The 13,891-nt window shown below is 34.8% G+C and overlaps 3 protein-coding genes and 1 long non-coding RNA gene across 6 annotated transcripts; 2 read left to right on the top strand and 2 right to left on the bottom strand.

Moving 5' to 3' along the window:
• Positions 748 to 3,270, top strand: LOC107621164 (phosphatidylinositol/phosphatidylcholine transfer protein SFH10-like). Of its 2 annotated transcripts, XM_021113920.1 has the most exons (3): positions 750 to 2,011; positions 2,553 to 2,655; positions 2,741 to 3,270. In XM_021113920.1, exons 1-3 carry the CDS (start codon positions 1,287 to 1,289, stop codon positions 2,771 to 2,773), a joined length of 861 nt encoding a protein of 286 aa, XP_020969579.1. In that variant the 5' UTR covers positions 750 to 1,286; the 3' UTR covers positions 2,774 to 3,270. The 2 variants fall into 2 exon arrangements, with proteins under 2 accessions (XP_016178687.1, XP_020969579.1); XM_016323201.2 differs by having other exon boundaries at positions 748 to 2,011; positions 2,553 to 3,270.
• On the bottom strand, positions 3,721 to 5,696 carry LOC107621166 (sugar transport protein 10-like). The gene is made up of 3 exons (XM_016323202.2): positions 5,106 to 5,696; positions 4,379 to 5,002; positions 3,721 to 4,296 (listed from the first exon to the last, which is right to left on the bottom strand). Exons 1-3 carry the CDS (start codon positions 5,556 to 5,558, stop codon positions 3,838 to 3,840), a joined length of 1,536 nt encoding a protein of 511 aa, XP_016178688.1. The 5' UTR covers positions 5,559 to 5,696; the 3' UTR covers positions 3,721 to 3,837.
• Positions 7,362 to 8,549, top strand: LOC110267875. The gene is made up of 2 exons (XR_002355828.1): positions 7,362 to 7,734; positions 8,104 to 8,549. It is a non-coding gene; the product is annotated as an uncharacterized LOC110267875 (long non-coding RNA).
• Positions 8,735 to 11,738, bottom strand: LOC107621619 (sugar transport protein 10-like). 2 transcript variants are annotated; one of them, XM_016323654.2, is made up of 5 exons: positions 11,203 to 11,706; positions 10,812 to 11,099; positions 10,254 to 10,257; positions 9,498 to 9,829; positions 8,735 to 9,415 (listed from the first exon to the last, which is right to left on the bottom strand). In XM_016323654.2, the coding sequence occupies exons 1-5, from the start codon at positions 11,653 to 11,655 to the stop codon at positions 8,957 to 8,959; spliced, it is 1,536 nt and encodes a 511-aa protein (XP_016179140.1). In that variant the 5' UTR covers positions 11,656 to 11,706; the 3' UTR covers positions 8,735 to 8,956. The 2 variants fall into 2 exon arrangements, with proteins under 2 accessions (XP_016179140.1, XP_020969372.1); XM_021113713.1 differs by lacking the exons at positions 8,735 to 9,415; positions 9,498 to 9,829 and having other exon boundaries at positions 9,838 to 10,393; positions 10,476 to 11,099; positions 11,203 to 11,738.

Below are 13,891 nucleotides of genomic sequence, written 5' to 3'. Positions count from 1 at the left end.
GCATTTAGATTTTTATTTGGTTTTGAATGTTTTTTATTTAATTTAAATGTTTTTTTATGATAATTTAAATTTATATATTTTTTTAAAAAAATTACTAATTAGTTATAATTGGCTGTATCTCTTGTTGATTATCTAGCACAGTTAGTCATAGATATCGCCGTAGCTAATAGTCTCCTTGTCCCATCTATTTCTAATTTAGCAGGAATCTTTTTCCCTTTTCTAAGAGTTTTTTCGCATTAAATTAGTACGAAAAGCAATGTCTCTAGATCTGCTTACTATGAATGCCAATCATTATTCATTACATGGAATGGATGTGCCTAAGAATGTTTCATACTAATGCACTCCGGTTCTTATGATGGGTTCCAATGTAAATAGATCTAGTTTTCATCATACATACATAAACTTAGAATCCCAAGTACAACGACCAATTCTGGATCATGGGAAATCCTTTATATATTGTTTGTTCTACCTACCTCTATATAGTTAAATAAAATACTATTAAATTAAGGGTTGCGCCTTTGCCTTAAATGGGGTAAAATACTAAAATGTGTTATATATGGAGAGCAACCACAAACAAATATATGTTTTACAATCTTTGGCGCTTATAACTAAATTTATTTTTAACTAGACTATATTAGGTGATTAAATTAACCAACGTTACTCCACAATAGTAAGTGAAATATACATCCATTTTAGTTAAAAATACTGTATACTATAAATGAGGATTTTTAAAACAAGTTGTATATATGTTTAAAGGACACCCTAAAATAACACAATGGCTAATACGATACAAGTAAATAATAATAATAAATAAATAAATAAGATCTAAAGATGGCCTCATTCTGGAAGTTATATTTGGCCCATCACTTTTGCAATTTTGTATGGCCTTTCAATCCCTTTTCATTCTTAGCGAAAACTCATGAAAGTACCATCTTGATCCTAGTAACTAATATATCTCGAAAGGTAACATCATCATCTTCTTCATACACCCCATTGCTGGGATCCATTTGGCTGCACCTTCGATCATAAAGCCTATGAATAATATGATAATGACAAAATTTTGATGACTTAATAATTACTCCCTTGTTTTTCCAAACAATGCGGCATCCTTAATGTTAAACTTGATATCTTTATTTGAGTAAGCTTACAAGATCAAAGTAATGATATGATGTTTGGCAATTCAGATGCAAGTTATAAAGGAGGTGGTAAGTCTTAAGCTATTGAGAAGGTGGATTTGATTTAGAAGGCAGAGAGGTGTTGAAAGAAGTAGTAAGAGGCAGAGGAAGATGATGCGTGTTTGGGAAGACGGTGAAGTAAGCGGAGAAGAAGTGGAAGCGGTTAAAGGGCTTCGGAGAGCACTGATAGAGGAAGGTCTTTTGCCTTCAAAACACGATGACGAGCACATGATGCTGAGATTCCTTCGAGCGAGGAAGCTGGATGTGGAGAAAACAAAGCAGATGTGGGCGAACATGCTTGAATGGAGGAGGGAGTTCGGAGTAGAGAGCATAATGGAGGATTTCAAGTTCAATGAGATACATGAGGTTCTCAAACACTATCCGCAGGGGCACCATGGAGTTGACAAGGATGGAAGACCGGTGTACATAGAGAGAGTGGGTCAGGTTGACTCCAACAAGCTTATGCAGGTCACGACTCTTGACCGTTACATCAGGTATCAGGTGAAGGAGTTCGAGAGGGCCAACCATCTCAAATTCCCTGCTTGCTCTGTTGCTGCCGGAAAGCACATTGGGCAGAGCACTGTGATCTTGGATGTTCAAGACGTGGGGCTTAAGAACATGAACAAAGCTGCTAGGGACCTCATCAATCGCCTCCAGAAGATCACTGCTGACTACTATCCTGAGACTTTGCATCGTATGTTCATCATCAATGCTGGTCCTGGTTTCCGGATCTTGTGGAACACTGTTAAGACCTTCCTCGATCCTAAAACCGCCTCCAAAATCCACGTCTTCGGTAACAACTACCAGAGCAAGTTGCTTGAAATCATTGATGCCAGGTACCTACCTACCTACATACATACGTACTAGTTAATTCAGTTTCTTACGAGAAAGTCTAGAAGGACAGCAATTTCATAAAAAATTGCCGACACTTAATTATCAAAAGAAAAATGAGTAATCTTATACTATTAAAAACATTAAGAGAAAAGGACAAATAGGTTCCTAACCTTTTGTCGCGCGGACATTTTCGTCCTTTATCATTGAAAAATACTTTTAAGTCCCTGACCTTTACAAAATTTGGATAGATCAGTTCCTCCGTCCAAATGCTTCCGTCAGGGACTGATCCGTCCAAATGCCTTCGTCAGGGACTGATCCGTCCAAGTTTTGTGAAGGTCAGGGACTTAAAAGTATTTTTCAATGGTCAGGGACGAAAATGTCCGCGGGACAAAAAGTCAGGGACCTATTTGTCTTTTTCTCAAACATTAATGATGACTAATTGATGGCTACAAATCACAAAAATTGGTGACCTCCTAACACTCCTCGTTTCTTATTTCGCTCGCTCTGCTCTTTCTAAGTTGCCTATTATATCATCCTCGTCAGTGAACTTCCAGAATTCTTCGGTGGTACTTGCACATGTGCAGATAAAGGTGGCTGTATGCTTTCCGACAAGGGACCTTGGAATGACCCAGATATACTCTGCAAGGTACGCCCTACGTATGTACGTGCATGCATGCATCACCATTGTTAGAGATAAATAAGTAATTAATTGAGTGAGTTTGCTCGATTAGATGTATGACAATGAGGAGGAGAACAGTAGCTAGCTAGCTAGGATTGAGGAGGAAACAATATACAGATGAAACAGCAACATTCCAAGTGATGCATGAGGATGAGAGGCACACTTGAAGTTGAAGGAGAAAGCAGAGATGGATGAGAGGCATTGGATCGATCTATCAAAGGAGACAAATTAAAAGGATGGCCAATCACTCCATGCCCTAATTAAATGAAAAACGAATCAATCATGGTTGAGCGACACACACTTCAACTTGATTATTAAAGAGAACGAAGCCAATCAGAGAGATATACCAACAAGCTAAGGAAGCTATCTACACCACGCCAGCCCCACCACACCAAATTATATTATATGGATCGGATATATTGGAGTAGTTTTCAGAGACAAGCTTAGCTTATTAGCATCCTCCCATTCTCGTTCAATTCATCTCATATAATTTCTCCCCTTTATGCATATATTAATTATTTTCTATTAGCAAAATAACCATGTAAAGTTTGTATTCATAAGAATTACCTCTTTTTTATGGAAATATTACTTAAATAATGAACTAACTATCAAAATTAATGATCTTTTTAATTCATATCAACACTTAATCGAAGCATATATTAATATGACTACTTATGTGAAAATGTCTTATAAAAATAAAACTAATTAAACCGTTTTGATATAATATATATTAACTTTTTAACTATTACTTTTACATAAAGATATTTTAGCGGATAATTAATTTGCTTTATATATAAATCTGCACCCAAGAAAACTTACTTTTGTTTTTATTTTTTTTTTTCTCACCAAGAAAATCTAATGATCATATAAAATGTACTAGATATAATAGAAGAAAGAGGGGGAGGGAATGAATGATATGAAGAGATAAAAGTTAAAGAAATCAATCTTATTTCTACTCAATAATTTGATATGTTGGGAAGTTACATGAAGAAATATCCCTTATGCCAAAGAATATCTTTGCATATAAGCTTGATCTGATAAGTCTTTTTTTTTTTTTTTAATCCTTGTTTTTGTGAAAGTAGCAAGAATAAAAACCATATTGATCCCTATCTGAGAACAAAAGATTATTTAATGATTCGCTAATTAACTTCAAGGAGCAGCTTTGGAACTATTGTAAGCTGGTGGAACCGAATCATCAGGTATATACTTGTTCCAAAACCAGTGGGACTTCCAAACGTAGTTCATTTCTTCAACAGGGACGTTCTTAGTCTCGGGTAACAAGAAGGCAATGAAAATGGTCATAACAAGCACCCAAGCACCAAAGAAGAAAAAGAGACCAAACTTCAAGTGGCAAAGCAAGCTAAGAAAGATTTGACCGATGCCAAAAGTAAAGAACATGTTCACTGCCACATTAATAGCTTGGCCTGCTGCGCGAATTTCAAGAGAACATATTTCGCTTGGTACCAACCAACCTAGTGGCCCCCATGACCATGCAAATGCTGCAACGTATAAACATATAAACACCAACAGGATGTCTGCTTCTCCTTTGTTAAATGATCCTTGACCATTCAATCCAAACTTCAAACCGATCATGACTCCAACCACAATCTACAATCCATGCAATAGTAATCTTGCTTAGTCGCGTCATACATACATACATATAAAATTTTTTATATAAATTTATTTTTACCTGACAAACAAGCATCTGAATGCCACCTTCAAGAAATAATATCCTTCTTCCAAATTTGTCTACACAGAAAACAGAGACAAATGTAGCAAGAACATTAACACCTCCTGTGATAACTGCAGACATGAGCGAAGCATCATTGCCAAAACCCAAAATGGTAAAAAGTACTGGAGCATAAAACATAATGACATTAATTCCAGTGAGTTGTTGGAAGAACGGAATGAGAGAGCAGAAAGTGAGTTGTGGCCTATATTTGCGTTGTGTAATGTTCTTCCATGGGTTTTCCACCTTACTAGCTGCCTCACTTGCATCAACAAGATCTTGATATTCCTCATCAACATTGTTCGTGCCACGGACTTTCTGCAACATTGTCTTGGCTTTTACATGTTGTCCTCTTTCAATTAAAGAGTTTGGTGTTTCCTCTAAACAAAGAGACCCTACACACAGCAAAATTGCTGGCACAGCTCCAAGTCCCAAAGACACTCTCCATCCATTTTTATGCCTCGAGGTTGCATAATTGATGAGGTTTGCACCTAGGATTCCGAGTGTGATCATCATTTGAAATCCAATATTGAGTGCTCCTCTAATTTTAGCTGGAGCCATCTCAGACAAGTAAATCGGCACAGACTATTTTAACAAGAGATCATAAAAAACAATTATTAATCTTAAAGAACTAAGTATTAATGCATGCGGATTAAAAAACTTTTATATTAATGATGTCGTTTCTTACCTGATTGCAATATCCGACACCAAAACCGAGAAATATTCGACCAATGATAAGCATTTCAACATTAACTGCTAAGCCATTCAATAGTGCTCCAATAAGAAAAAATAAGCCACCCAAAAACATGGATGGCTTGCGTCCGAACATTCTTGAGGTTGTGGCAGCAAAAAAAGAAGCTATTAATGCCGCAAGATACAAAGAGGAGGTGAATAACGTGAGTAGCTGATTGTCAAACTTGCAGTATTGATTGGTACTGGAATCATCAAGCATTTGTTTATACACAGTAGGAAAAAATTTAACCAAGAATGGTTCCATAGATGTGACTCCTCCTGTGATACCAAGATCATACCCAAAAAGAAGGCCTCCCATGGCAGCAACGAAACATGTAATTAATACAAATGCGGTCACTTCTCCCTCGTAATGTCGTCCCCCAGTTTCAATGTGGGCTCCTCCTGCCATATTTCAAACTAATTATTATTATTACAAAGATGTGATTGCTTTTCCAATCCTTATATTTGTATCTAGCCTTAGCTTGCTACAAGAAAACACCACTGATGTTCTACTAGTTGATTATGCTTTTGCTTCTTCTTTTATGCTCTCTTTTTTCTTCTTCTCTATCTCACTGTTGTGGTGATGATAATAATTAATCCATAAACCTGTTCTTTATATTGGAAGTAATCCACGTTAGATTTCTATAAATATTCATAACTGACACTAAAAATAGCTTCCAATTACTGTTACTGATTTTTCTCTTTTGGCGATAAATATTGACAAACGTATTTGAATTTCCGAGAAACTTGGAGTCAAACCTATAAACATTTTAGTAATTAATCGGGATAACAAGGCCTTTATCTTTTAACTGTAAACTGTTTTCAATACCATACAACACACTAATAATTCGTGACTTTAATGTTGAGATTATTCTAAACTAGTATTATTGGAGTTTAATTTTAGAAAAAATTTTACTCTCTTCTTATAAGAAATGCTAAAATTTCACTCTCCTCTTTTTTATTTGTAAAATATACACTTCTCTTCCTTATAAGTTATAACTTTTAAAAAGAAAAAGTCTAAGAACCAACACTTTTATTAAAATCTAGCCATTAACCATAAAAAAAAAATGAGTAATCCCACATTATTAAATATAATCTCACACCATTAAAAATATTCATAATGGCTAATTAATGACTACAACTAACAAAACCTGCTGGTCCCTTAACACCCCTCTTATAAAAAGCCATCTCTTTAATCTATTTTAAATTTTTTGTATTAAATAACATTAACTTTATCTATTTTTTAAAAATAAATAAATGATTTTTTATAAAAATACTCTTTAACAAAAATTTTATATTTTTTTGATTAAATTTTTTTTATTAAATTACCCTTTAACAAAATATTTTTTATCAATTAAATTTTATTTTTATCAAAATATTCTTTTAAAAATTTTGAATGATTAAATTTTTTTTCTAACATATCCTTCAATAATTTTAATTTTTAAATTGTAATTTTACCAAAATTTTTGTTAATAATTATTTTTGTACTTTACTATTAATTTTTTAATATCAATGTATATTATTTTAACATTAAATTTAAAAATTTTTACCACTGTAAATATGTATAATAACTAATATTAATTAATAGTTTATTTTATAGAACTATTAAAAATTATTAATAATTTTAATTTGACATATTATCATCAGATAAAAGTATACCTAAAAAACTGTTGGTCAATTACTATTTTAAAATAAAGTGACAAATCTGTTGAAAACTTAATACAAAACAAGAGTGGAGGAGGGGGAGGGAAGGAAAGGGAAGGAAAGAGAAGGAGAAGGAGAAGAGAGGCTAATAATGCAATTGTATAGTGAGACATTACTTAGTCAATGCATGTAATGTATTATGGTGGTGAATAACTATGTCATTCATCTATATTTTTCTATATATACTTTTTGATTTTTGAAGTGTAGATCTGTTTTTGCATCCAGCCAAGTGTTTTTAAGTTTAGAATTTTTATAATTGACTTTGAGATATGGCTGCATAATGTAATATTGGCAATTTTATAGTGATTTCATATATGCTAATTAATAATTTTTGTTGCTTGCAAATTTTGTTTTGGACTAAAAGAAAAAAATTAATAAGCCCAATGTGAAGTTAAAATTCAGCCTTTGATACAAAAATGGTTTAATATATGTGGTTAAATTAGTTGGGCCAGATTTAAATGTGTAAGCCAAAATCAAATTGTTGGTTTGTGACCAACTAGCATGGTCCTAAAATTTGAAGAAGAGAGAAAGCAAATCTTGCATGCTTTCAACAGATCCCACCTTCAATTTTTTATGGATTTCAAATTCAATTAACTAGCATTAATATCATTGGAAACATGAAAGAGAAAGAATTAATTTGATAGCCATCATTACTATCACCGATTCCAAGCCAAAAGAAAGTGAGAAACTTAATTCATTTTCATTCTCTCTCTTAGTTTCATTGAAAGCAATTTCAATTTCTCTCTCTTCTCTCTCTTCTTTCTTCAAATTTGGGTCACTTCACAAAAAATATGGAAGCTAAAGTAAGTTATCAGAAGAAGGTGAAAGAAGCTAGTAGCAAGGCCATTATGATGATGGCGGAAAGAAAAAGAAAATTTGAGGTATGGAGTGGCCACTTTCTTTTATTTATTTATTTATTTTTTGTTTTTATTACTTGTGGCCTACTTGGTTGGTGAACAGATAATGAATTCACAATGTGTAGCATTGTGGGTTGAAGTCCAACTTGATGATTTGTTTGGTTCCTATAAATGATTGCTTTTGTAATAGTTGTTCTTTGGTTTCCATCGTGAAAAAGTTACATGAACATGACTTGCTTTTGATTTTTTTTTTTTTCTTGGTGGTGGTCATAGCTATGAGAATAAGCATAGATATTTCTTTTTAATGTGCAAATTCTAGCCTTTTTATGTTAATTATTTATGTTGAATGCATGTCTAACTATTTTTCCTTATATATTTGTGTCCATTCAACAGTCTACAAAAGCAATGCCAACCCTTCAAATTCCTTCTTTGTTGCAAAAGTTTAGGCATTGAAAATTATATCAAACAATGCAACAAACTTTAAGAGATGTGGTCGAGAAGCATTTAAGAAAGCAATTTCTACTAATCCGGGTCAATTGGGTAATTATGCCATGCATCCTTCTCAACAAGGGGGTTTCTATGCAGACTAAATAGTGGCACTCAATAAGTATCTTTACTGCTTCACCGACTCAGATGACCAGATCAAAAAGCATTGTACCTTCCACAAATGATTCATTAACTACTATAGCGCTCCCTTTTAAACACATCAACATTATTCTTGTTACACTAAATTCCAGAATACAAAATATTAATGTAACAACATTCACGTCAAAATATTTTGTAGAGATAACAACTAACTAAACGGTTTAATATAATACATATCAACTTTTTAGCTATCACTTTGTCATAGAGATATTTTACCGGATACTTAATTTGCTCCATATATAAATCTGCACCCAAGAGAACTTACTTTTGTTTTCAATTTTTTTTTCCTCACCAAGAGAATATAATGATCATATAAAATGTGCTAGCTATAATAGAAGAAAGAAGGGGAGGTAATGAATGATATGAAAAGATAAAAGTTAAAGAAATCAATCTTATTTCTACTCAATAATTTGATATGTTGGGAAGTTACATGAAGAAGTATCCCTTATGCCAAAGAATATCTTTGCATATAAGCTTGATCTGATAAGTCTTTTTCTTTTTAATCCTTGCTTTTGTGAAAGTAGCAAGAATAAAAACCATATTGATCCCTATCTGAGAACAAAACACATTTGGAGATTATTTAATGATTCGCTAATTAACTTCAAGGAGCAGCTTTGGAACTATTGTAAGCTGGTGGAACGGCATCATCAGGTATATACTTGTTCCAAAACCAGTGGGACTTCCAAACATAGTTCATTTCTTCAACAGGGACGTTTTTAGTCTCAGGTAACAGGAAGGCAATGAAAATGGTCATGACGAGCACCCAAGCGGCAAAGAAGAAAAAGAGACCAAACTTCAAGTGGCAAAGCAAGCTAAGAAACACTTGAGCGATGCCAAAGGTAAAGAACATGTTGACTGCGACATTAATAGCTTGGCCTGCTGCGCGAATTTCAAGAGAACATATTTCACTTGGTACCAACCAACCTAGTGGCCCCCATGACCATGCAAATGCTGCAACGTATAAACATATAAACACCAACAAGATGTCTGCTTCTCCTTTGTTAAATGATCCTTGACCATTCAATCCAAACTTCATGCCGATCATGATTCCAACCACAATCTACAACCAATGCAATAATAGTCTTGCTTAGCCGCGTCATACATACATACATATACACATTTTTATATAAATTTATTTTTACCTGACAAACAAGCATCTGAATGCCACCTTCAAGAAACAATATCCTTCTTCCAAATTTGTCTACACAGAAAACAGAGACAAGTGTAGCAAGAACATTAACACCTCCTGTGATAACTGCAGACATGAGCGAGGCATCACTGCCAAAGCCTAAAATGGTAAAAAGTACTGGAGCATAAAACATGATGACATTAATTCCGGTGAGTTGTTGGAAGAATGGAATGAAAGAGCAGAAAGTGAGTTGTGGCCTATATTTGCGTTGTGTAATGTTCTTCCATGGGTTTTCCACCTTACTAGCTGCCTCACTTGCATCAACAAGATCTTGATATTCCTCATCTTTTAATCCTTGCTTTTGTGAAAGTAGCAAGAATAAAAACCATATTGATCCCTATCTGAGAACAAAACACATTTGGAGATTATTTAATGATTCGCTAATTAACTTCAAGGAGCAGCTTTGGAACTATTGTAAGCTGGTGGAACGGCATCATCAGGTATATACTTGTTCCAAAACCAGTGGGACTTCCAAACATAGTTCATTTCTTCAACAGGGACGTTTTTAGTCTCAGGTAACAGGAAGGCAATGAAAATGGTCATGACGAGCACCCAAGCGGCAAAGAAGAAAAAGAGACCAAACTTCAAGTGGCAAAGCAAGCTAAGAAACACTTGAGCGATGCCAAAGGTAAAGAACATGTTGACTGCGACATTAATAGCTTGGCCTGCTGCGCGAATTTCAAGAGAACATATTTCACTTGGTACCAACCAACCTAGTGGCCCCCATGACCATGCAAATGCTGCAACGTATAAACATATAAACACCAACAAGATGTCTGCTTCTCCTTTGTTAAATGATCCTTGACCATTCAATCCAAACTTCATGCCGATCATGATTCCAACCACAATCTACAACCAATGCAATAATAGTCTTGCTTAGCCGCGTCATACATACATACATATACACATTTTTATATAAATTTATTTTTACCTGACAAACAAGCATCTGAATGCCACCTTCAAGAAACAATATCCTTCTTCCAAATTTGTCTACACAGAAAACAGAGACAAGTGTAGCAAGAACATTAACACCTCCTGTGATAACTGCAGACATGAGCGAGGCATCACTGCCAAAGCCTAAAATGGTAAAAAGTACTGGAGCATAAAACATGATGACATTAATTCCGGTAAGTTGTTGGAAGAAGGGAATGAAAGTGCAGAAAGTGAGTTGAGGCCTATATCTGCGTCTTGTAATGTTCTTCCATGGATTTTCTACCTTGCTAGCCGCCTCACTTGCATCAACAAGATCTTGATATTCCTCATCCACATTGTTAGTGCCACGGATTTTCTGCAACATTGTCTTGGCTTTTACATGTTGCCCTCTTTCAATTAAAGAGTTTGGTGTTTCCTCTAAACAAAGAGACCCTACGCACAGCAAAATTGCTGGCACAGCTCCAACTCCCAAAGATACTCTCCATCCATTTTTATGCCTCGAGGTTGCATAATTGATGAGGTTTGAACCTAGGATTCCGAGTGTGATCATCATTTGAAACCCAATGTTGAGTGCTCCTCTAATTTTAGCCGGAGCCATCTCAGACAAGTAAATCGGCACAGACTATTTTCACAAGAGATAATAAAAAACTATTATTAGTCTTAAAGAACTAAATATTGATGGGTGTGGATTAGAAAACTTATACATTAATGATGTCGTTTCTCACCTGATTGCAATATCCAACACCAAAACCCAGAAATATTCTACCGATGATAAGCATTTCAACATTAATTGCGAAGCCATTCAACAGTGCTCCAATAAGGAAAAACAAGCCACCCAAAAACATGGATGGCTTGCGTCCGAACAATCTTGTGGTTGTGGCAGCGAAAAAAGAAGCTATTAATGCCGCAAGATACAAAGAGGAGGTGAATAACGTGAGTAGCTGGTTGTCAAACTTGCAGTATTGATTGGTACTGGAATCATCAAGCATTTGTTTATACACAGTAGGAAAAAATTTAACCAAGAATGGTTCCATAGATGTGACTCCTCCCGTGATACCAAGATCATACCCAAAGAGAAGGCCTCCCATGGCAGCAACGAAACATGTAATTAACACGAACGCTGTCACCTCTCCCTCGTAATGTCGTCCCCCAGTTTCAATGTGGGCTCCTCCTGCCATCTTTCAAACTAATTATTATTATTACAAAGATGTGATTGCTTTTCCAATCCTTATATTTGTATCTAGCCTTAGCTTGCTACAAGAAAACACCACTGATGTTCTACTAGTTGATTATGCTTTTGCTTCTTCTTTTATGCTCTCTTTTTTCTTCTTCTCCATCTCACTGTTGTGGTGATGATAATAATTAATCCATAAACATGTTCTTTATATTGGAAGCAACCCACGTTAGATTTCTATAAATATTCACAATTGACACTAAAAATAGCTTCCAATTACTGTTACTGATTTTTCTCTTTTGGCGATAAGTATTGACAAACGTATTTGAATTTCCGAGAAACTTGGAGTCAAACCTATAAACATTTTAGTAATTAATCGGGATAACAGGGCCTTTATCTTTTAACTGTAAACTGTTTTCAATACCATACAACACACTAATAATTCGTGACTTTAATGTTGAGATTATTCTAAGGGGAGACTCACATCAAGATGCATGAAACAACTTTTTTTTAAGTTGGTAACGTGTCACATTGTGATTAGTAAATTTTTAATAACCGATTAATTATTATTCTCCAAACTCGGTTTTTTAAACCAAGTTCGACGCCATTCGGTTTAAATAAACCAGTCCTTGGCATGCTTAATTTTTTTTACCAACCGAGAAATCCCGGCCCCCTGAGCCCCACCCAACCCAACCTAACCCAGAAGATCTGCATCGATCTCCTTCTTCCTCGAGCCAGAGGTGCTGGTTGCCTGGTTTCGTTGATCGGTTCTTCTCCCTTATCGCAGATGCCATCCAACTTCTACTCTCTTGCAGCTCCTCGTGTCCCAAATGGTCGTTTCAGGTCCCATTCCTCCTTTTCGTAGCGCCACTTCTCCTTCTCTTGCTTAGTTCAGTTCGTCTTCTTCCCACGGGTCTGTCCGTGTTGGTGCTCCGGCGACGCAGCGATTTGGATGAGGGACCCAGCGATGCGATGAGAGAACTCTATTTCCCAATATGCGACTTGCCTCCTCGCCATTTCCCATCCAATTGATGCCTCCGTTAGCCTGCTTCCTCGCCTTTGCCTGGATCTTCGCCGGCGGTGATGCTGTTTTGTCCGAGGTTCATCGTTGTTTTTGGAGTCTAGTTAACACTCAGTTTCTCAGCGGCATCATAATTCCTCCCCTTCTGTGCTGATTCTTCTTCCTTGCTGCTGCTACTGATTTCATTTTCTCCAGAAAACTCTGCTATGCTGCAACTACCGATTTCATCATAATTTGATTTGTTCTGTAATGCCATTTTTTTCTTTCATCAGCTGACATATCCAATGCATAACCAATAGAAGCAGCAACCTCTGTGACATTCCATGGATTTACCAACACCAGCAGCAAGAGACTTTGCAGCACCTTCAAACTGAAAAATAATAGGTACCTGCAAACTAATGCATAATTTGTAATGATTTGTTTTTTTTGGTGAAATGTAAGGATCAATTTTGGCTCTTTTCATTGTTTTTTTAACGTAAACTGTCCAAGCCCAATATTGTATTTGTCCAAAAATTTTATTTTTAATGTAAAAGTAAAAAAATCGGTTAAAATGATCCAAATGAATCGATTCTATCTATAAGGTTTAGTTATAAAATTTGGATTTTTTTTATAGTAACCGGTTCAAATAAACCAAAATACAAGTGAGGACACTTGTCACATCCTCATGCATAATCTTTAAAAAAAGTTGTTTTGTGCATCTTGATGTGAGTGGTCCCCTTATTCTAAACTAGATAAAGAATACTGCGTATCATTGGAGTTTAATTTTAGAGAAAATTTTACTCTCTTCTTATAAGAAATGCTAAAATTTCACTCTTCTCTTTTTTATTTGTAAAATATACACTTCTCTAAATATACACTTCTCTCCCTTATAAGTTATAACTTTTAAAAAGAAAAAGTCTAAGGATCAGCACTTTTATTAAAATCTAGCTATCACTTAACTATCAAAAGAAAAATGAGCAATCTCACACTATTAAATATAATCTCACACCATTAAAAATACTCATAATGACTAATTAATGACTACAAATAACAAAACCTGCTGGTCCCTTAATACCCCTCTTATAAAAAACTATCTCTTTAATCTATTTTAAATTTTTTGTATTAAATAACATTAACTTTATCTATTTTTTAAAAATAAATAAATGATTTTTTATAAAAATACTCTTTAACAAAAATTTTATATTTTTTTGATTAAATTTTTTTTATCAAATTACCCTTT

Source organism: Arachis ipaensis, chromosome B10 (assembly GCF_000816755.2).
Source record: "Arachis ipaensis cultivar K30076 chromosome B10, Araip1.1, whole genome shotgun sequence".
NCBI lineage: Eukaryota > Viridiplantae > Streptophyta > Magnoliopsida > Fabales > Fabaceae > Arachis > Arachis ipaensis.
This window is presented reverse-complemented; position numbering and strand designations above follow the sequence as displayed.

Bases quoted from the DNA above. Each gene is read 5' to 3' on its own strand.
- LOC107621164 (XM_016323201.2), top strand. From the start codon at position 1,287: ATGATGCGTGTTTGGGAAGACGGTGAAGTAAGCGGAGAAGAAGTGGAA. The intron at 2,012-2,552 runs GTACCTACCTAC...CATCCTCGTCAG, and splicing joins CTTGAAATCATTGATGCCAG to TGAACTTCCAGAATTCTTCG.
- LOC107621166 (XM_016323202.2), bottom strand. From the start codon at position 5,558: ATGGCAGGAGGAGCCCACATTGAAACTGGGGGACGACATTACGAGGGA. The intron at 5,003-5,105 runs GTAAGAAACGAC...TTGTTAAAATAG, and splicing joins GTGTCGGATATTGCAATCAG to TCTGTGCCGATTTACTTGTC. The intron at 4,297-4,378 runs GTAAAAATAAAT...CATGGATTGTAG, and splicing joins TTCAGATGCTTGTTTGTCAG to ATTGTGGTTGGAGTCATGAT.
- LOC107621619 (XM_021113713.1), bottom strand. From the start codon at position 11,655: ATGGCAGGAGGAGCCCACATTGAAACTGGGGGACGACATTACGAGGGA. The intron at 11,100-11,202 runs GTGAGAAACGAC...TTGTGAAAATAG, and splicing joins GTGTTGGATATTGCAATCAG to TCTGTGCCGATTTACTTGTC. The intron at 10,394-10,475 runs GTAAAAATAAAT...CATTGGTTGTAG, and splicing joins TTCAGATGCTTGTTTGTCAG to ATTGTGGTTGGAATCATGAT.